General features: G+C 42.7%; 2 protein-coding genes across 3 annotated transcripts in view; one reads left to right on the top strand and one right to left on the bottom strand.

Annotated features, from left to right (window-relative positions):
- Positions 1 to 15,215, bottom strand: part of focad (focadhesin) — a 45,053-nt gene extending 29,838 nt beyond the window's left edge. The window contains exons 1-7 of the mRNA XM_035148184.2: positions 15,147 to 15,215; positions 9,636 to 9,707; positions 7,602 to 7,676; positions 7,164 to 7,318; positions 6,450 to 6,548; positions 1,578 to 1,679; positions 160 to 385 (exon numbers count right to left, since the gene is read on the bottom strand). Coding sequence (XP_035004075.2) covers positions 160 to 385; positions 1,578 to 1,679; positions 6,450 to 6,548; positions 7,164 to 7,318; positions 7,602 to 7,676; positions 9,636 to 9,689 — 711 coding nt within the window. The 5' untranslated portion in view covers positions 9,690 to 9,707; positions 15,147 to 15,215. The remainder of the gene's footprint in view (positions 1 to 159; positions 386 to 1,577; positions 1,680 to 6,449; positions 6,549 to 7,163; positions 7,319 to 7,601; positions 7,677 to 9,635; positions 9,708 to 15,146) is intronic.
- Positions 15,216 to 18,192: 2,977 nt separating this feature from the next.
- mllt3 (MLLT3 super elongation complex subunit) overlaps positions 18,193 to 23,262 on the top strand; it is a 47,818-nt gene continuing 42,748 nt past the window's right edge. Inside the window, exons 1-2 of one of the 2 annotated variants that reach the window (XM_035148227.2) lie at positions 18,193 to 18,366; positions 19,113 to 19,293. In XM_035148227.2, coding sequence (XP_035004118.1) covers positions 18,355 to 18,366; positions 19,113 to 19,293 — 193 coding nt within the window. In that variant the 5' untranslated portion in view covers positions 18,193 to 18,354. The remainder of the gene's footprint in view (positions 18,367 to 19,112; positions 19,294 to 23,262) is intronic. The other variant, XM_035148226.2, reaches the window with a different exon arrangement.

Below are 23,262 nucleotides of genomic sequence, written 5' to 3' on the forward strand. Positions count from 1 at the left end.
CAGTAAATGTTCTGTAGACACAGTAACAGGTGATGTGGAAAGAGGAAACTTTTTCGCTTATCGCTTTACTTCAACAAACAAATCATTTGAGGCAGTTGCTGATGCTGACTCTCGTGAATCACTGACTGAAAGCACCCGATTCCACCATCACTGCGTCACCTGCATACGTGGAACCAGCTGGCAGAGGAGGTGCAGCAGGCTGTCGGACACCGCGCAGGGCTTCTCCTCGTCCTTCGCCTGGAGGACCGATGCAGCTCCTGGATGTACGGGCAGCAGCACCCGCAGGAGACTGTGTCGGAGGAGGGCGTGCTGGGGCTGCTGCTGGGGTTCACAGTACAGATACTGCAGGAAGGGGGCCAGCATGGTAATGTGGGCTGGTTCATTCCTGTGGTGTATATATACATAATGAGACATAATCAGAGGCATCACATAATGTTGGCTGATATCAATCAATGCACCGCTCGCCTGGTGTCAGACCAAGTAAAGATGCTGGAGCAAAATAAAAAAAAATCAATCTTCATGAAAGGAGAACCCATACATTCAAACCTGTAAAAAATTAAATAATCCTTTGAAAGCTTTTCAGTCAGACACCTTCAAATGAGTGCTGCTACATTCACTCATTACCTGGTCATGCCTCAGAGGGGGTCTTTGACTGAAAGCTTGCAAATGCAGATGCTCCTTTCATTAAACCTTGTGAAAAATAGGAGGTGTTCTATATCCTCAAACAGTGACCTAGGTCTTTTATACCTCAACGGGCCTCGGTTTGATGAATATAATTGGTCATATTGTAGTTGGAGGGTCTGTTTTTGATCTGCTCCCATTTGCCCATTACGTTGTTAACACAAACAGAACCCTTCCTGTAACCGTTTCTGATCATTTCAGAGCACAGAATCCCTTAGTTTCACAGGGCTTTTATTGTGAAACCATTCCAGATGTACAATATGCCACCACAGTGAGACGACAAAGCAAAGTGCATCAGAATGAAGGAATTAAACATCACCACTGTGCCACCATCAGTATGTAGTGTTGAAAATAGCCTGATTATACTGTTGAATTTAGTGGTAGAAATGTGTCTTTTGCAGTAAAGACCAAATATTCTCTGTGTGTGTGTTCTCCTCTTCAAAATTTCCAATTTAAATGTGCACTGAGACTTGGTCTGTCCTTTTTTAAGATAAAAATAATAAGATATTTTAGTAATTTAAATCTTATTATACAACAATCTTCAGTGTGCGTGGAACAAATCTCAGATAAGAAAACATTGGTGAATGTTAGAATCTTCGTAAAAACTGTGTAAGTCGGTTTTAAGAGGAAATTTCACCAGCCACCCTCGTCTTTCCCAGCCTGTATTTGTTAATGTTGACCACGTGGCCCCCCCCAACCATTATCGGACAGCCACCTTTTAACTGAAGAAATATACTATGTTCCATACTGTACGTGCTGTGGGTCGTATCTGTATGTATTTGTCATTAATGCACAATAAAAGCTACCAGTGGTGTGATGAGTTATTTGGGATGGATACTCTGAAATATGCAATGCACTGAAGGAGTGGGAGACTCGAGGCCTCTGTTGTGACTGACCTGTCAGCAGCCTGCTGAATGAAATCATCCATCTCCAGCAGCAGCACTGGCCAGCAGTCCACTCGGTTCTCCAGGGCTGTGATGTACGGGTGAGGGCTGTTCCTGTAAAACAAGAGGACACAGCAAAGACCATATTCACACCACAGACAGATCCAGTGTCCCAGGTTTGATTTCATTCTCGTGCATGTGACCAGATTGTGTCATGTAAAAAGTTAAGTGATCACTAAAGTTACTACCATTCATGTTCAGGGGAGCATTAATGCTAAATGTCAAAAACGTTTCACGAATGTTAACATTGTAATAAACAAGTGTTGAAGTAATTTGGTTATTAGGTTGCATTTTCTGGGGACCTTGACCCTTTAGAGACATTATAATATAGCAGATTTAGAATAGATTTTATTTGGGAACATTTTGACCTGACAACAATAAAACAACAGGTTTCATCCTCTAGGGACCATAAACCATATTCCCAGCAGCCATTCATGCTCAGGGTGGAAAGCTGAAATGAGAATAGTGTACAGCTGTGGTCCAGGTTCATATAAACACAGAGCATGTGACAAACTTCTCATTTATTATGTCTAGAACTGACCAGCAGCTGAAAAGACAAAATACCAAAACATGGGACCATTTTTCAAGTTGAAACAATATATTTGATAGTGTGACGCCATTGTGTGAAAATAGTCTACGGATTTCTGGTAATGGTCATATCATGGAAAACTATTACCATAACACTTCTTGATTAAAACCCCCCTCGTCTTGAATGGCTTGTCTGTGGTTAGCATCTCTTAGCCCTTTAACAAATTACATTTTCCTTAATATGCTGCTTAGTACTTAGTATCTTCCAAATATTTTGTTTCCTAAACAGACATGTTTTCAATTAAAGACAACATAACATGGAAAACCATTTGCAGAAATTTGATTTGCCTAAGATTTAGTATTATGTATTTATGAGAGGTACATTATTGTGCTGTGGAAACTATGGAAACATATTGTGTTTTTTCATTTGTAGCTTTTCAAATTCAATACCTATCACAAGTTTTTTTTTTTTCATATGTAACTCACAGGCTGATTTATAAAACATGTTAGTTCTAAAAACATGAACAAAATAGATTTTTTTTTCCCCTGGGATTTATGGAATGATAAACAAACATATTTAAACCCTTTCTTTAAAAAAAAATAACAAAAAAAAACATTGACTCCAACACCAATGTTTAGATGTCTGTTGAGGACATTGATTCGAAACAGTGCATCTATTGAGATAGTGCCTCATTTGGATATTTACACATAACATTTCAGTCAACTTAATAACAAGAACAAAATAACTGCAAAGGGAAGTTTGGTTTCTTTGACAATTAAATAGAAACTTAAAAATAGAAATTCAAATCCTCGGTCCCACCCGTCCCAGGCTTTCAGTCTCTAGCTTTCCTGTGAGTATGACCGATAGCCTCCATTATTCTTGCATATATGCAAACCCATTAAGTCCAGACAAAACACTGGGGTCAAATCCAAGGTGAAGTGTGAGCGTATTGTTAAGAATCCAGCTCACAGACAGGCCAGAGGTTACCTAAGAGGTTCAGCGTGTTGGGGGGTGGACACCACCATCAGCTCCACTTAACCAGTGTGGTCCATCAATCATCACATGTTTAGGTCTGGGAGGGAAGTTCAGTGACTGAGCACGTCTGTGCCTGTGGCAGCCTGCAGTAAGAGCTGAATTCCTGTCTTCCCAGATAACACCACATGAATATATGGTGTTATCTGTCTGACCATCTCTACCCCCCCGCCTCCTCAGGTTCCCCGTGGCCGCCTCAAACCTTCGGCTTCAATACAGCTCCCATCCATCAGCCTCTCACACCGTTCACTACTTTTCAGCCGCCACACAAAGGAGGAGGCAGGAAGTGAAGACAGAGACCTCCCTCCTTTTGGTTCAACTCCAAGTTCACAGCTGAATAAAAGTGCTGGCAGACAAATGAGCCAGGTAGAATCTATTGAAACGCCCAGCTTCCTGTGGATGTCTGCAGGTTACACCGATCTCTGAGGTGAAGTTGGGGTTGGACAACAGACCTGATTCATTATCTGTAAGCATGACAGCAGGCAAAGACAATTAAAATATTACTATTAACACTCTTCTAGTTTTTAAATCTAGTTTCTAATCTTTTTATTCTTTGAATCATCAGAAATTTAAGACCTAAATGAAAAGCATAAGCATGTCTTTTTAAAGCCCAACTTTTCTGTTGACTAAGGCTGATTACCAAATAAAATTACATTTCTCAGCCTTGATTTGTTAAAGGTTCAGTGTGTAGAATTTAGTGACATCTAGCTGTGAAGTTGCATGTTGCAGATGAATACCCCTCCCGTTCCAAACATGAAAGAGAACCTGTAGTAGTGTCAGTTGTCATAAAAACTCAAAAGGTTTTTAGTTTGTCCAGTTTAGAAAACTGTAAAAAAAAACATGGCGGCCTCCGTAGAGAGGACACACTCCTGATGTAAATATAAAGTATTTAAATATAAAGGGTTCATTCTAGGGTTAAGTCGCTTTGGATAAAAGCGTCAGCTAAATGCCATGTAGGTTAACAACAATTCATACAATTTAGATGATTACACACTAGTAAAAACTTCACTAGGATTTTGTATATAATACATTTCTGCCAATAGATCCCTTTCCCCTAAATCTTACACACTGGACCTTTAATATTTTCAAAAAGCAGCTCACTCTCACCCAATGTATATACAGTATGAGAGGGTGGCGTTCCAGACTGGCAAAGACCAGAGCATCTTTCAAACAATGTTTGTGTTTCTCGGCTGCAGATGTCCGACTCAGAGCAAGATCTGACCTGGTTTCTGACTGTAGCCTTAACAAAAATGTTTAGGTCAAGAAAGAATACCAATATCAGCTGATATACTGCATAGAAATATTGATAAAAGGCATTTCTCAGCCTAGTCAGGTAACAATGGAGTGGAGACAAAGGATTGTCTATTATAAGTCGAGTTTCTGTGTGTGACCTCTTCTTTGTCTGTTTAGCTGCGAGTGATATTGTGGCTCAAGCTATTTACCCAGGCTTGTTATAAACCAACCAAAATACCTGGTACCTTCTGTCAAAGGTTCCAAAGAACGAATGCTTTATCAGCATAGCAACTGGGAACTTTATTTCATTTCAAATGTGCGAATGACCTTGTTACTGTACTCGAGCAGGCAGGCCAGGGACACAGAGTATCTGGGAAAGCCTGCAGGGGACAATAAGGGACAACTTCACGACTACAGCTAGATCAACATCACATGAGAAATGAGCTGGTGTGGCGGACTGAGCCCTGAACCTTCCCTGATCCTGCTGGGCGCTGAAGTGGCTCAGAGTCTCGGTGGCAGATTGCACAGGGCAGCGGCAAGCAGACGGTCAACAATGGGCACCAGTGTGCATCCTCCATTAATCCCGCAGCATTTACAGTTACCCAGCAGTGCCAGGTCCAACAACCAATGGTGGGCCAGACTGCCAGGCCAACGGCGCCACCCTGCTGCCCTCAACACATTCATCTTCCCACCAGGGAGGTAGAGACCGCCAGACAGACGCAGACAGCAGAGACAGCGATGAAGACAGAATGAGAAAGAAAAGGACAATGGGAAGGAAGGAGCAAAAGAAAGAAGGGATAGAGCTGTGGAGAAAGAGAGGTTAAGAGGGATCAAACAGAGAGAGGGAGGAGAGGGTGTCAGAGGTAGAGGAAAGAAAACATGTAGAAGGAGGGAGGAAGGGAAACATGGGGGGGAAAAGAAAAAGAAAACAGACAAAGCAGCTCAGTCTTTTTATCACCCGCTGTAACTGATTAAGGAGGCCCCAGGATCTTGGCAGAGGTGCAGATATAAGGCTGGAGGAGGAGGAGGAGGAGGAGGAGGAGGAGGAGGAGGAGGCGGCTGCGTCCAGGCTTCAGCAGGAGCACAGAGCGGCACTTTATCAGGACCGAGGATATCCATCTACTCTGTATAGTATCTATCTGTATTGCCAAGTTTCACCTGTTCTCTTTTGCACTGAAAACCCCAACAGTAACAAAGGCATCAACTAATACTGTTTCACCAAACAGCTGAAATGTGGTTATTGGAATTGGTGAATAATTCGGACAGGGCAAGTCAAACAATCAGGCAGGGTTAACAAGCCAACAGTTAAGGCAGATTATCTAAACCAAATAATTAAAAAACAACTAAATGGCACCAATTATCCTTCATTCACACATTAAAGTGTGTGAGCACACCTCATGTTTGTTCCACCGTCTGATTCTTCAGTAATATTTTAAGAAATTGGCATATTTGCTTCCTGAGAGTGATCAACAACAATTTATCAAGCTCATGTCCTCCAAGTGCAAAACTTAACAGACATAGTCAGCCGAGCTTAGCGTAAAATATGGAAGCATGCAATCTCCAAGCTTTGGTCTTCAGGGGATTTCACAGCGAACTGGTTTGGCTTGAATGAGCTAACCTTTGTCTGAACTTGTCTACCTTAAAATACATGAAGCCAAAAAACATGACTATTAAAAATGGATATGTTTTTCTACGTTGCAGCACAGAAACTGGAATCATACTGTGTGTGCTTGTTTTTGTCAACTTTTTAGGACCTTTTCCAGCACATGCACTGACCTTGTCAGAACCAGCAGACCTCACGGGGACCAAAGCCTGGTCCTAATGAGGAAAAACTTAATTTCTAAGGTCGTGGTTAATGTCAGGGGTAAGATGTGAATTGTTAAGGTTAGGCATGAATGGGTTGTGTGTGTGCGTGTGTGTGTGTGTGTGTGTGTGTGTTATTAATGGGTTGAGGTTAGCTACCCCATGTGTGTGCACAGTTTAACATGCTACACAGAAAATCAATACAAAATCATATGACAGCGACAGACCTGATGGAGTAAGGACAGGCGAAGTGGGATTCTCGGTCTCTCTGGTCTGCTTGCGTCTGTAGCAGCTGTCCGATGACCTTTATGAGCCCCTGGACATTTCTGTTAACAGTTCAAGTACAAAAACACGACACAGAAGAAGGTTATCAAATCAAAGAGGAACAATTTGAGAAGAACAGTAATGTTTTTTCTTTGTTCTCTGGAGAAAGCTGAGAGAAGTCTAAGAGCTGAAGTTAGGACATGGTTAGTCCAGCTTAGCACAAAGAATGGAAAGCTAGCACAGAGAAACTTTGTCTAATGTTAAAAAAATAAAAATAAAAAAAAACTAAAATCTCAATCTCCCCAATAATAGTATAACCCTAACCCTAAAAAAAAAATAAATAATAATGTTGGGCTTTTACTTTGAAGAAAACTTGCCAAACAGGAAGTCATTCTGTGAATGTTGTTGCCATGAAGAGGATCTGCACCCATCAAGGCAGTGCACTATCTTGGGCAATTAAAAATACATGTGCCGAGTGTGAAGGTGATTAGATGAACAGTTCGCGAGATGCGTGTTCCACATACAGACACACAGACAGACGTTTGTTGAATCAGTAGGTAGATATATCATCACTAGTATTGATGAACCCAGTATTGCCGGAGCATTAATGGGAATTTCCTCTTTGGGAAGGATGATGTGACGATGTGTGAGACCAGGTGTGGGCGTGTTTCGTGTACCTGGCAGAGGGCAGGAGGTTGAGGACACAGTTGAGGATGTAGTGCAGGTCTGCGTGGCCCTGGTCCACCAGCAGCACCACGGCATCACAGCAGGACGAACGCACCAGAGCACCGTCACTGCAGCACTGCTGCCACAGAGCCTCCAGCGCTGGGCCCTGATCCACACAACAACACAGTCAACCAAGGTCTAAATACAAGGCTTAGCTTAAAGGCACCACACTGTAGGCTGCGCAACAGTTGTGGGTATTTATTTGGTTGCCTATGATACTTAATAGATCTACTTTGCATTAACAATTACTTTACACTTGCTTCAACACATTCTGTCCTACTTCCACAAGCTGATATATATATAGAAAACAAAAAAATCCAATGAAATCCTCACAAGATTCACTCCCGTCTGTTCACCACCTCCAAACATCATTTCGATGAGTAACTCACCTGAGGGGACGACTGTGTGATTTGCCCATTTTGCCCTTTCTCCTTCAGCACAGCAGCAACAAGATTTCTCACCGCCTGGAAAACAAAACGACGCCCAAAATGTACAGTTAGACGTTTTTGGAGCAAACGCGCGGTTTAGTCGTCACAGGGGCTGCGATTACTCACAGCACCTTTGCCTGCGTATACGGTAGGGAGACGCTTACTGTGAAAGAAACCTGTGAGCTGCTTAGCTCATGATGGAAGAGAATTCATAGAAGAAGCATTTAGAGGAGCTTAGACCCTGTTCAGATCTGGTTTGATGCTCCATGCTGATCACAAGTAGGCAGTTCTAAGTACTGGTGTGAATAACCCTAACCCACGTCTGATCCGACAGACATGAAGCTGTCTGCGTGTGATGGGATCTATCGGGACAGATGTTAATATCAGGTCTGAACAAGGGCCAGAGATCCTCAGCAAGCTAACACTGTTTTATACTGCCCACTTCTGAAGGTCCTCCTGCTTGCAGCGCCTATTTAATCCTCATTGAACTTTCATAAAAGTTACTACAGGTGTAAACATTTTATGAGGTAGCAAATTATAAACACGGCCTTAGGTTATTTAAGTGACTTGCCTCTCCAGTGTGACCCTGAAGGGGCACCTGCACTGTGAGCGTTGGCTTCTTCCCATCCTAAGACACGGGTAACATATGCGCCATGTCCATGGTTACTATGGTAAACACTAATTGGAGAGGGTCTATCCTGGAGACAGACCATTCCTTTTTGTTGTTTCCAGTTGTAAAGACACAAACGTCTCACATTTACTGACAAAAATAACAACTAAAAACAGGGGTAAACAGTGGAACAAGTATACGCAAAGGAAAATTGTCGATTGATTTTTAATGCAAAACAGAAAAGACACATCACCATGACAGGATTTCACAGCCAGATCGTTTTGCAAGTGTTGAAAGAATCAAGCTGAGTCAAAGTGAATATGCCTGGTTAGTGTAAACATTTGTGCAGAAGACAAAACCAACAGAGTAGTGTTAGTTTCTGTGTGTATGTCAGGAGGTAGAGCAGGTCGTCCACAAACCAGAGGGTCAATGGTTCGATTCCTGGCTCCTCCAGTCCGCATGCCACCGTGTCCTTGGACAAGACACTGAGCCCTAAATTGCCCCCCGACATCTGTGCCAGCAGTGTGTGTGAGTGACGTGTGATGGGGAAGCACGGCATGAAGAAGAGCTTCAAATGAATGAGTGTGTGAATGGGTGGTTGTGACTTGCAGCTTTGACTGATCATCCATGTACCATTTAAAGAAATCATTTCCCACTCCCATGTGATCGCCTACTCCAACCATGACCCTGATAAGACCAGGTATTAACAAAGTACATGCGTTCACACCCGGCACTAAAATGCATCCTGAATGTGTTTCCTTTCATGTGATTGGATCTCACTTCATGCAAATCAACACGTGTCATGTGTGCTAGTTAAGACCAAATTATGTTGTTTTGACCCAGTTTGAGTTTGGAGATGTGTCCGATGTCAGTGTTTGTTTGTGTCTGTGTGTCAGCATGAGAGAGAGAGAGAGAGAGAGAGAGAGAGAGAGAGAGAGAGAGAGAGAGAGAGAGAGAGAGAGAGAGGAGTCAGGAGGGGCTGACTGAATCTCGTGCAGCTGGGAAGAGAGATTTCACCAATTTATGAAAAGTATCAGTCATGATGTTGTGGTCTGTTTATATTTTAGCGATGGCCACAAACAAATCAGTCTCATGGACACAGATAAGAGTAAAAATAGGATCAGTTCATAGTGATACTGTAGTGGGTCGGAGGAGGTCAGCTGAGCAGGAGGTCCTTCATATGTGGCCCAGGACGCATTCTCGTTCACACACACTCAGCAAAAAGAATGTGGACACGTGGCACAGACCACCTCCGACTGGGGTCGGGCATGATCGGATTGCAAGTGTGTTCACACCTGTACTTGTTGTTGTCCACTTGTGATCGGATTACAAAAAAAAACACATGTTGATATCAGGTGTACGGGGTCCATGACTCAGCAGCTTACCTGTGCTTGTACGACGGGGCTGGGAAAATCCAACCGTGTCTTCAGACCCTCCATCGCGTCTTCAAGTCACACCTGAGAGACAGAAACCCAATTAGAGTCAGCGTACAAAACGCACTAAGGGTAAACAGTGTTAGTATTAATACTTTTGTTCTCTCAACTCCCAATAAATCAATGTCCGACAATACTACGAAGGAACATTTTCCAAGGGGCAGCTTGGTGAGCTTGTTTACCTCAAGAATATCACGTATCAGTTGTGCTGAGGTCAGCGTTTCAAACAAAAGCTCAGTGATGCAGCCACCTGTTGCCTCACGGCATTAATGGGTCACACATTGTGTGTGTGTGTGTGTGTGTGTGTGTGTGTGTGTGTGTGTGTGTGTGTGTGTGTGTGTGTGTGTGTGGGGGAGAGCATTGCTTGAAGGTATTCAGAGCCCGACCCTTTGGAAGACGATCCCTGCCTGACATTATCGTCCCGTAGCCGTGACATAATTTCGCTCTGAATTATTAACAAGTCACCTGTATACCTCCTCGCTCTCTGACTCACAGGTTACCTAGCAGGCGGACCGGCACATCTCAGGTTGTCTCATTAGGCCTGACAATGTGGTGTGCAGGCGCCAGCTGTCCGCGGGCTCCACGCCACAGCTGCTCGGACGCATTGGGAAGTTTTGACCATTGGAGGGTATCAACAGGGACGTCATTTATTATCTTAAAATACAGAACTTTTTGAAAAACGTGTTTATATTTCTAAAGGCAAGGTATCAAAGGTGACTTTTGGAATGTGTAGCAAATTCAGGTGTCATACTTTGAACACAAGCTTTAAAGAAATAGATATTTAGAATAGATAATAGACCTTTTAGTGAGCAACCCTTTCTTTGGCTTCCTCTTCTAAGTGTGAGTTGAGAAGATCGGTGGCCAATCAGGCGTCTGATCTGTCCTAAGGTCATCCTGTGGCAGGACAGTGAGCCCAAACATGCATCCAGAGTCCTGAAGGACTATCTTTAGAGACAAGAACAACAAGGAGTCCTACAGCAGATGGTCTGACCCCCACAGAGTCACGATCTCATCTCAGCAACATGGAGTCCCTGACAGAAGAATTTGAGACAGACTAAATCCACAGAAGAGCTGTGAAACGTTCTCCAAGACGCTTGAAACAACCTCCCTGACAAGTAGCTGAAAGGTCTGTGCAGGTGAACTGAGGAGAACAAAGGCACACAGAAAATACTGATTTCAAAAGTGCTGCATGAAGATGCACTGTATGTGTGTGTGAATGGGGGAATGGCAAAAACTTTACTGTAAAGTGCTTTGAGTGGCTTATCTGCACTTTCTGTGGCAAAGCATCGTCACTTCAATTTTAGTGACAGAAACTTTTTGTATATAGCAGTGTGTGTGTGTGTGTGTGTGTGTGTGTGTGTGTGTGTGTGTGTGTGTGTGTGTGTGTGTGTGTGTGTGTGTGTGCATCATGGGGCCAACAGTGGTGAAAACTCCACAGGGCCCCTGTAAATCAACAAATGATAACTGATATCTGATAAGTCATTCAAGTCATGTATTAAGAAAACAATACAATGTCTGGCTCCATGTGCCAAAATATAGGTTTTTGTAAACTGAATATAATTCGGGTTTGGGACTTTTGTTCATTCAAAGAAAGATGTCCAATCTTGTTTTTGCTATCTCAGGAAAATTAGATCCATTTTAAGTTTGCAGAAAGTATCATACATGCTTATATTACCTCACGCCTATATTACTGCAAACAGTCTTTTCCCTGGGCCTGATCAGAAAACCCTGAAACGACTGCACTCCGTACAAAACTCAGCAGCTCTTCCTTTAACCAGAACCAAGAGATATGATCACATCAGACGTTTCGTCGTTTTAACCTTGGCTTCCTGTTTGTTTCAGGATTGATTTTAAAATTGTATTGATTACTTTTAAGGCTCGTCATGACCTGGCTCCAGGCTGCATCGCTGATCTTTTATTCCCTTATTTACCTCTGTGCAGCTTGTGATCTCTGAGCAGGGGTCTGCTGTCACTTCCAGAATCTACACTGAAAACTATGGGGCAGAGCGTTTGCCATCAGGGCCCCAAGACTCTATTATTCATATTGTGTGTTGAAAGAATCTCAATAGATAAAGCAATTATTATTATTATTACTTTAAAAAGCTGTTTAAAGTCTGGGATACTGTGGGGGAAGCAAAAAAATGTTTTCAGTAGATAAATATCACTGCAAATTTGGAAAAGAAAATAGTTTTTATTCCAAAATGAGAATATTTTACTCCTTTTTATTCAACTTCCATGACTCAAAGAAAGTGTGATCTATTGTTCTAACAATTGCATAAACATGGCAGGGGGTATGGGCCTCATGTAGCCTGACCCACCACCAGCAGCACCCCCTCCCCAAACACAGACACCCAATCCAAACCCCCCTGCTGTTATCTAACTGATAAGCCCGCCTGCCCTCCCTCCCTGTCCGCCGCCCTGCTCGCTCTCACTTGACAGCAGCTCCCACTGACACATGCACAGGTAAGTCAGCTGCTCACACACAGCGACGCTCACAACTGACTCTCAACTTCATCCAGAGCTTATTTACAGGTGTTAGTGGAGGATGGGGCTGTCGATCAGGACAAACAGAACTTGCACTCCCCATATATCGAGCTCTCTATAGTCTTAAAACAGTCTTTAAAACGAATTAACAGAGTGAGGAGTTTGACAAAGATGAAACTAATGATTCAGCAACTGTTTGCTGTGCTGTGCCTGCCGCCCTGTGATTTCGCAAAAAAACGGCTTCGTCTTTGATCCAAATGCTACCTGTGGTCAGCTAAACCTCCAGAAGTCCACACGGCGGACCGTTCCAGTGGTTTCCGCGGCACATTTACCTTAACAGCAAAAACAATATAGGCTGCCGCGTACTGCCAGCTCTGCACTAGCAATACAAGGGAGGACAATGCGGGAACAGTGTTGAGCCAACAGTGCTTTAGAAATGACAGCAAGTGAGGCTTTACTGTGTGACACTGCTGCTGCTGCACATGCCGGACGGGCACGTGGGATTTCTCACTCCCGGGCCACGTTGGGGAGGCCTGAGATCGAAGCAGCACGGGACACAGACAGCTGACGTACGGCACAGAAAGGGGCCTCAGCAGGTTTTTTAATAAAACTGCTCATTGATTGGGTTTCACGCCATCACACGCATCTTATCGGGGCTGTGAGTCACAAAGCAATAAGTCAGTTAGTCAATTAATCAATCAAGGGAAAACTGATCCACAGCAATCTGTTAGTAGTTAGAGTCATTTATCCGATGGGAACATCAACAACCGTGTAATTCGCGGATGCAGCCCCGCCAACGTAGATTTCAAAATAAAAAGCTTCGGACAAAATGTTACATGAACAGCAACAGGGGGTGGGGGGTGATGACGCTTCTTACACGCAACCGACGCAAAAATAAGAAAACAAATATCTCAGAGAGAATCTACCGCTGAGTTGTTCATGTGTGAAAAGGCAAACTGCGGAGAAAGACGTAATTCTTCATGTCTGAAAAACGACTTATGAGATAATGAGAACTGTTCCTGACTGTCTGGTAGCTTTAAACATGACTCAGAAGACGAAGAAACGTTAAACTTATATTTCTACTAACGTGGTGATCTGACAACACAAATTATCTGTTAGGGTGATATATTCGCCGAAGACATGGAAGTGGTTTCATGTTATCTTACACCACTCTACATTAACGGAGGGGAGGTTAGAATGAACAGCAACACTTTTTGGAATCGACTCTGACTGCTGAAAAGTCCCATGAGGCTTTGAGGCTGAACTTCATGGAGGCAAGGTTCCTGTGTGGCTGCCCATCTGCAGATTAAAGGGATAGTTCACCGAAAAAAATGATTATCTACTCATCACTATGCCGATGGAGGGGCAGGTGAAGTGTTTGAGTCCACAGAACATTTTGGGAGTTTCAGGGGTAAAAAGCGTTGCAGCCAAATTCAATACAATTGAAAAACATAAAATGCCTCCATACTGCTCCTGTGGTTTCATCCAAGTGTCCGTAAGCCCCGACATTCAAATTTGACTCGAAACAGTGTCACTTACACCATGTTTTTAGCCTAAACGTTCTCTGTGATCCTCCTCTGGAGCCACGTGCACCACACAAGCTCTCGTCCAAGGGGTGCGCGCGGGTGCATCGCTAGTTCCGGTAGCATCGCTGCATAGCTGCAATTACTGCTGAGTATCACTGATGTCGTCACGTGCCCCTTGGGTAAGAGCATAGAGGCGCGAGCTTGTGTGGATTGTGTGTGCACGTGAACGTGGCTCCAGGCTGATGTTTTTGGATGTCAGAAGAATCTGTCACCAGTTATTTCAAGTTGTATTGGATTTGGCTGCAACGCTGTTTTCCCCTGAAACTCCAAAAGTGTTCTGTGGACTCAAACACTTCACCCACCGGTCCATCGGCATAGCGGTGAGTAGATAATGAGTGGATTTGTATTTTTCGGTAAATTATGCTTTTAAAATTTGAGAACTTCATATGATAAATCCATTTTTTACAGTCTTATTAGTCTGATGTTAACATTACTAGACATTATTTCAGTAATAGACACTTTGTGAGCTTGGGAGGGGAGAAAATGGGTCTTTCTTTGCAATTTATATCAAAAATGAATCTATCTTAAAAAGAAAAGAAGTTATGTTTTTACCATCATGTGAGCACTTGATTGTGCATGAAAGTGAATAACATGAACAATCAGACAAGTAAAGACAGATGCACAGCAAGTTTTCACACACACACTTCTGTGGAACCGACAATTGCAGTGTTAAAAACACTTCAAACATTTAACAAAAAGACCAAATAAAGTGCTGTGGCCTTAAAACAATCACACTTACTCCAGAGCTTTTGTGCTGGGGTATATTAAAGTGTATAATGAGTTATGTGCTACATGACTCAGTATCGGATCCAGCCAGCTGATCTCACATCAGCACCATGATGCTGCTGCTGCTTTAGCCGCCTACTGTGCTGCATTCCCGCATCATTTATGTCATTTCTATCCCTCAAACCAGCCGACTGGTGGATTCTATTCGTGCCGAATTAAAGAATACGTTCTTCTCCGTCCGACCCTGCTCCCAAATGCGTTTTGCGTGCCACGATATCTTGTTAAAGAGTAAACGAATGTTAAATTGACAGATATCTCAACTGGATTTACTGCGAGCTAGTCGATCTCCTGATGCTGGCTGCGTGCGGCTCATTCCACGTCAGTCCCACGTGAACTTCAGCACAAAGGCGTTGAACCCAAACTCTCCGCGTCCAGGAATAATGATTAAGTATAAAACGATTAAACACAAGCAAGCGAGCTAGCAAAGTAAGTTAGCTTCACCGGCTAATAACAGCAATCAGGAGTTACTGACAGGAGCTAATGCTAACAGATCGTTTGTAACATTAAAGACAGGTGGACTGCAGCCACACAGCAGCGTGTTGTGTGTATTAGCATCTCATTTCAATGTTAATCACAGTTCAACATGTTGCTGCCAAAAAAACGTTACCTCACTCATCCTCCTGAGAAGCAGCGTGGATCTACGGCGAGCGCCGAGGGCCAAAAGGGACCCAAAAAAAACTGTCGCGCACCGTGATGTTTCCTCTAAAATGTACCCGTCACTGTGTCACTTGGTTTAGCCAATAAAATGTAAATACAAAACCAGTAATGACGTTTTTGATAGCACGTTAACGTATACAGACATTTACAGCACCGCTTGTTTAACAGATCAGCAGTATCTTCCTCTGGCTGTCATAAATCTTCATCCTCCTCTTCTCATCCTCCTCTTCTCTTCCTCTTTCCCCCCCTTCACTAATGTTTTGCCAACATCTCTGCTTTCTCCTCATCTTTCACTATAATGTAAAACTGGAAACCCCAATTCTCGTTTAATCTCGTTCATTCTTTTTTATCATACTCCCAATTAATTTGTATCTCCCTATATACCAACTGAATACCAAAATTCCTTCTTTGTATTTTTTTATAATCCTCCTTACATTCGCTTGCAGCTTTTTTTTATATATCTACATATTTAGCTTCTGAAAACTGTGATTCTTTTGTGGTGCTTTAAAAGCTTTATTTCTTGATTTAATAGCCTCATCACATTCCTTTGTCCACCAAGGTACAATCTTCTTTTTTTTGTTGTGCTTACCTCCCATGGTCTGCATGGACTGTTTTGCAGCCTCTAGAACAGCTTGACAAGATTCAAGACTCTAGATTAGAGATTCAAGATTCGAGAAGATTTAGTGTCGTTCCAAAACATGAGGCACATGAGAGGGAACAAAGCTAAGTACTGAGGTCCAGGTATAGAAGCAGTGAAATAGAACACTAGAATCTAATGATTAATTAAAAGCTGCAAATAAATACAAGGAAATAAAACAATAGAATCTCAAACTACACAAGGATAAAAAACAATGCGAACTACAAAGGTGCAGATGAGTATTGATACTCATTTGCACACATACATTCACATTTATATCAAGTTTCCCAATCTATTGTTCACTAATGCTCCTAAACTTATTCCAGTCAGCACTGCTGCAATACAGCAGTGGGTTAATAAATCCTTCATTATTGACTATAGGACCCTGTGGAAGTCAGTGATTGCCTGTATTCAAATTTAATTGTTATGACATTGAGACTGATATCTGGGTTATAATATACCAAAAATGTGCAGAAATAATATAATACATCAGAGTATGAATAATATAAAATAATAAGTGTTTAGAGGACACAAGCCCATTATTATTATTATATATATATATATATCCTATCATTAGGGCTTAACAAGGTGAAATGTCCCTCAACAAGAGTGAGGAAAAACTACCAAAATAAAATTTGAACTGGACAAAAGCCCCAAAGAAACCTCAGAGAGAGACACATGTGAGGGATCCCTCTCGCAGGTGGACAGAGGTGCAATAGATGCCACGTGTAACTGAGAACATCAACAAACTACCAATATTTACAACATCCATGAGTGTCTAACATAAGTGGAGAGGTGTATCAATGTTTAAAGTATTCTATGGAAGAAAAAGTCTGACAGAGCAGTGATGATAATTGTAATGATAGAGGTATAACCAATAATGGTGTTGTATATGTGAGTAGGCATATTGTGTATATATTTGCTGTTAATCATTCAATGTTGTAAGTCTGCTCATTTAAACAGAATTACAATTATAAAAATCAAAGCCATTCTTTTTTGTTTTTATTTCCACAAGATGCCCATCACCTCATATTGATAATCAATGTAAGCAATGTAAGTAAACCAACAGCTTTAAAGGTCAACTTACTGGGAATGTCACCACTACAAATAGCCTATGAAATTGGAAGACAAATAAAAAAAAAATGGAAAATGGAAAAGAGGACATTTACAGAATAAAACCAAGATAGGCAAGTTCAATCGTTAAAAGTCAAGTCGACATCATGTGTCGTTGTAACTTTGGTCCCGTTAACTGCACGCGGATGCTGGCATTTGACTGCAGAACCAAGTTTCACCATCTCATTCAAACTGCTCGCACATGCTTCGTTTGCCGGTTTTCCTCCGGGACCTGAAGGCAACAGAAGAGAGTTGCTGTCACCTGATTGGTTGCCCGTGTGTCCACTGTTCTGTGATTGGTACCTTTCCTGTCTCGTGCTGATTCTACGGCCCCGGCGGGCACACCAGGCTGCGCGTGCGCTTTACACCTCAAAGCCGCGAAGGTGGCAGAATTACACCGGAAAGGTAACGGAAGTAGATTGAATTGGTTCAAAATAAAAGCATAAAGCTCAGAAGACAAGCAGAAAAGTAACGTGCCAAATCATTGAGTCATCTACATTTCTCCGAAAAAATTGTGAAACACAAAATTAGAAAATAGCAGCAATGAACAAGCATTGCATGCGAATTTTAGTTGCTAAATAATGATAAATAAAACTGAGAGAATAAAAGTGTAAAGGCAATGAAATCATCAGCACAGCAAATATAAATGTGAAATATTCAAATGTGATCTTTTAAATCCTGGCCACGGCTCTACAATAATTAAAATGATGGGAAGTCGTTACAAATTTATGAATAATGAAAATCTTGCTCAAACATTATATTCTTTAAAGGGAGAGTTCACCCAAAAATGAAAATGCACTCATTATAATGGAGTGGTGGGTCGTCAAAACCCTTTTGGAGTTTCAGTGGTAAGCAGTGTTGCAGCCAAATCCAATACGATTGAACACGGCTCCAGAGGAGGATCACGACGGACATTTAGCCTAAAAACAAGGTGTAAATGACCTTGTTTCGTGTCAAATTTGAATGTCGGGGCTCATGGACACTTGGATGACACCACAGGAGCATTATGGAGGCATTCTATGTTTTTCTTACGTTGTCACCATTTACTACAATTGTATTCGATTTGGCTGCAACACTGTTTACCCTCAAACACTTCAACCCCCTCCATCGGCATAGTGGTGAGTAGATAATGAGGGGATTTTTTTATTTTTCGGTGAACTATCCCTTTAACTAGGTTTTGGCTTCCACACGGAACATCTTCACCGCGGGAGATTTATTTTGAAAGTCCGCAGCGGAACGTCTTCAGCTCGCGGCGGGCTTGCTGACAGCCGGCGAGCCCGTGAAAGTGTAGAGCGACTTGGGTCCAGGAGGAGAGACCATGTCCGCCGTCACAGAGACGCTGTCCTCACCTCCGCTCCCGGTTTCGCACTCGGTCTCCATGAAAGAACAGTAACGCGCGGCCTCCAGGATGGCCAGCTCGGTGAGTACCGCGCTCTGCCGGCGCGTCGGCCTCTAACGGGACCGTGTTTTTCGGACGTTTCGCTGCCGTGTCACACCGGAGGAGTCGGTGGCTCTTTAGTCCGTAACGAGGATTTCTCCACGCAGCTAGCAAGAGCCGATACGTGCCGCCGATCCAGACCGAGCCGTGCAAGTCGGAATTCCCTTTCCAGAAAAAACTTCCCATTTGAATAATTCTCTTTTATTTGTCTGCAAAAAAAAACAACTGAGTTTTCGCTCGTGCGTAAATTGTTAATATGAATGGTTTGCACTCCACAGTTCCATTCGGCGCGGCGTTGCACACTATCCACGCATTATTATATGAATCGGATAAGATGTCAACTTTCTACATTGTTTTTTTTGTTTTTTTTTCTTTGCTATTCTCGTGACATTACCTTTTTTTTGAATATTCTGCAAAGTTGACGCAATTTTTCCCCCAGGGGTTTAAAGTGCGTGGAAACGTGTTCTGCTTCACGCGTGGATGTTTTAAATTCAAGAGTTCCCGTGCAAGGGCTGCGAGTCAGGTTGTGGCGTTAAATCTGCACTTTTATCAACGGACTTCTCAACGCGGGGGTCACGGATACGCACTGGGTTGCGATGGATGAAATAAAAAAAAAAAAAGAAGCAAAATCAAATCCACATAAGGATTTATTATTTTTTTCTGTCAATGATGATGAAAATGAGCGATAAAGCAATAAATCCAACCTCCTGTTTCCCCCCCCCCCTCAGGGTGCTGTTCAGGTGAAACTAGAACTCGGTCACCGTGCCCAAGTCCGAAAGAAACCCACAGTGGAAGGCTTCACCCACGACTGGATGGTGTTTGTCCGAGGACCAGAGCAGAGCAACATCCAGCACTTTGTGGAGAAGGTGGTTTTTCACCTGCACGAAAGCTTCCCTAAACCAAAAAGAGGTAAACCACCCCCCCCCCCTGAGTATTTCTGCAGGCGTGCACCGTGCTGTCTTCTGTGGCAGCTTGTTTTCCTATGTTGTGAGAGGAGACCCTTATCAGAAAGCATCCACAGTGCTCGTGGGCCCCTCATCCAGCCATGCAGTCGCTGTGTGGTTGACTGATATTTTTCAGGGTGGCAGTAAAAAAAAAAAAAGTTGAATTTCCCACATGTGCATATTGCAGGGAAGGCAGTGGATGTATGGTTCTGTGAAGAGAACAGCGGTGCAGGGTGTTATTGGTTTTTAGTGGCAAATCAAAGAATCCATGGCTGTGGCTGAAATCGCTCCCCGATCACTTTAGGGATAGTCCCACTTCTTGAGCCATTTTCAGACATGACCCCCAGGTAAAATCGCTGGAATCGGCTACGGGGTCTACCTGTAGTCTGCCTTCCACACATGCACAACACAGCGGGAGGTTTTTCTTCACAGACGCGTTCACAACTGCAACACAATTATTATTCGGGCGAGAGGTGGTGCAGCAGGCAGAGACAGGAAGTGATGTCTTAATAACTCTGCTGCGTGGATCAGGTGATTTCCTTTACAGCACCCCGACACCGTCATCGGCTCTTATCACCACAAACTCTCTTGGCACATTTTGTCTGTGTCTTATATGTGTGTGACACCGCTTTTTTCACCAGGATATATATTTTTTATTTTTTTAGTTAGAAGCATCATCAACCCCCCCACTCACCTGTGGTGAATCCAGCGAGGGATCCCAAGAGTTCGCAATTTTGTAGTGCCGTTTGAAAATGTTTATACCCTATATAGTACACATTGTTTCCACAATATGCATCGTGAAAAGTAGTGTACAGCCGATGGTCACTAACCGGGCACTATATACCATCATGCATTGCACTCGTGGCAGAGGGGAGAGAGGGCAGCAGCGCATCATGGCACAAACTGCAACAAACAAGTTTATTTCTATATGTAAATATGGACAGTCAACATGCGTTTATCCTGAAAGTGTTAATTTTGAAAATAAAATTAACATTCCAAATACATTGTACGTCATAACCTTGCGATAATGATGTAATTACGTCGTGTCTGAAAGGGTTTAATTCTTTTGTCAATGAGCTCACGATATATACGTCTACATAGAAGTCAGGACATAGTGAAGTAGGGGTTATCGAGGGAGTGAAGTAGGGCATAACTCATGGGGGTCCTTTCCTCTGGAGTTCTCGGATGACATAATGGCAGGACTGGAAATCATGTTTAATGGTGCAAAATGTTGCGCTGGTGTCTTTTGGGAGCATTTAGCTTTTTGTGCTAAATGTCACTCCACAGCACGTCGGTTTGAAACCCTGCCAGACAAGTGATCACATGTGATGTTGCCTTTGGACGTGAGACGGATAAACCTTGTGTGTAAGAGCTGCTAGGTGTGAGGGTGTTAGGTGTAGAGGTGGAGCAGTGACGGGTAGAACTCACTTGTGGTGGAAATTCACATAAATAAAAATTCACAATTAAAAAGTCAAGGTTAGCTTAATCATTGCTTTTCATCCAACCCACACGCTGCACATGCACCCATTCAATAGAAGCTGCAACAACATGGTAAATGGACTGTATTTCTATAGAGCTATTCCAGTCTTCACGACCACTCAAAGCACTTTACAGTACAAGTCACATTCACCCATTCATTCAGCGCCTTTTTCTATCACACACTATTCATACACTGTCAGCACAGTCGGGAGCAATTTGGGGTTCAGTATCTTACCCTAGGACACTTAGGCATGTGGACTGGAAGAGCCAGGGATCGAACCGCCAACCCTCTGCTCAGTGGATGACCGTCTGAATGGGACTTGTGCTGGAAAGCTCTTAGCCTCCTGAACCATGGCCGCTTCAGCAAACATGAAGACTGGTACTTGGCATCAGTCCCGTGTTGATTCCTGATTTTGTGCCTGATAATAACAACGGGTGATACTTCTTGATTCGCTGACTCCTCTCTGCTGTACACTCACTAATGAACGTGGCAGATTCTCACAGGGTGTTTCTTCTAGTGATCGGAAATAGGACCAATGTGTCAGTTGGTGTTTGTGTCTGGGCTAAGTCTGGGGGGGGATCGTCTCACTTTGTGGCCACATGTTCACGTTCATGCAGACGGACTGGACGACCTGCAGTCACATTCGATCTGAAGCTTTCCAATGTGTCCAGGGATGAAGTGGCTCTTTTTATTTTCACGGCCGATCGATGTTGTGCTTCATTTCTTGATTGATGGCCAGAAAGTAAGATTCATGTTTCACTCTCTACAGTATATTATGAACCTCACACAATTCCTTGTTTGTATAGAAAGTATCTGTTCTGTAGCTGTTTGTTAAAGTGAACCATTGCTTTTCTCTTTACCTCCATCATTAGTTTCTTATCAATAGAAAGAGATGGAGATGTTCTGTGCAACATGCTGCATGTTGGAACTGATGAGAGAATCGGTTACTTCAGGGTTCAAACCTTTAGAGGTTTGATGTAAGTCTAAGCAGAGGAACACCAAACCATCTGTATATCGCTCTTCTTTGTTCCCTGGTCCTGCCGTGCTCTGCAATGTCATGTGCAAAATTATTTGAAAATGAAGAGAAGGAATATTTTTCCCATTGTTTGTAACGTTACGATCGTGATCTTGTAAAACAGAAACCGGGAAGAATAGCAAAGGCCTTCAAAAGGGGTGATATATATATATATATATATATATATATATATATATATATATATATATATATATATATATATATATATTGCTTGATCAGCTGCAGGCCATTGTCCAGAATCCATTTCTCTTTATGAAATACATTGTAAAAAAAAAAAAAAGTTCTATATGGGACTGTAGGATTTGCATCCTCAGTCCTTAATTCAATCTATGGCAGTAACTGGGGTGGACGTGCATGCCCACTTATGTCACTCTCACATGTAACGGGTACACAGACTAGAGTGAAAGATAAGCTTTCGCATGAGAAAGAGAGAGAGAGAACTGCATTAACTGCAGCTGAAACTGAGATCTAACTGCGTGCATGGTGAAAATGTGATGGACCATAGTGCAAGCACGCAGTAGCATGATAAAGCGAGTGAGCACGCAACACATAGTGATGCACACAGCTTTACAACGCAGCAATGGAGCAAAAACACAAAGTTAGATATCTCTTTTGGTATTATCAGAAGAGTAAAATGTTTTCGGTTCATTTTGAAACTGGTGGCATGAATTACAATACAGCACCAAGAGAGTTTTTACAGGATGACAAATTGCCAGCCACAGTCATTCCATGTCTGTTGGCTCTTCAAATGCTGCTTAGTGTTTTTCTTCTGAAACACAGCCTGAGTGTAATAGATCAGAGAGAGGGCTACTGTGCAGTTTCTTTTTTTTAAACTGCTCAAGAGGATCTAGTGAAACTAACGCTGGCCCGCTCTTCCACACTCCATCTGGTCAAATGTTTACATTCAGTGATTAACACTTTCTAAAGACTACAAGTCTCTAGATCTGTTTAGGATGAATGATGTGAAAGGTAAAAACCACAGGTGTACAGTTTGATAGAAAGGTCGTCACCTTGGGCTCTTAGGCTATATCCATAATACTATATTAAACTCCGAAAAAACAATCTTTGCCCACATGAGTGTTTTCCTGTGGACACAGGAATTGTTGTGTATTGCTCGAATGACAGCTTGTCTCCTACACATGTTAACAGTTTAATCATTGTAAAATACAGAATTTAATTGTACAACTATTGTTAGCAAATACAGCAAGGTCAACAAAATTTGAAATTGATTATCCATGTTGCGTTCACGCTTTAAGCCAAGGCTAATGCCAGTTGTTTTATTCTGGAGGAGTGCCATGGGATAGGAAGCTGACGAATCAGCAAAGGCTACGTTGTGATTGAAAAGACCTAATCGGCAAGCAGTTGTGGGTGTCTACGTCATTGTTTACAAACATCTCAGTTTCCTCCTGTCCAGACGC

Source organism: Hippoglossus stenolepis, chromosome 23, assembly GCF_022539355.2.
Source record: "Hippoglossus stenolepis isolate QCI-W04-F060 chromosome 23, HSTE1.2, whole genome shotgun sequence".
Classification (NCBI taxonomy): domain Eukaryota; kingdom Metazoa; phylum Chordata; class Actinopteri; order Pleuronectiformes; family Pleuronectidae; genus Hippoglossus; species Hippoglossus stenolepis.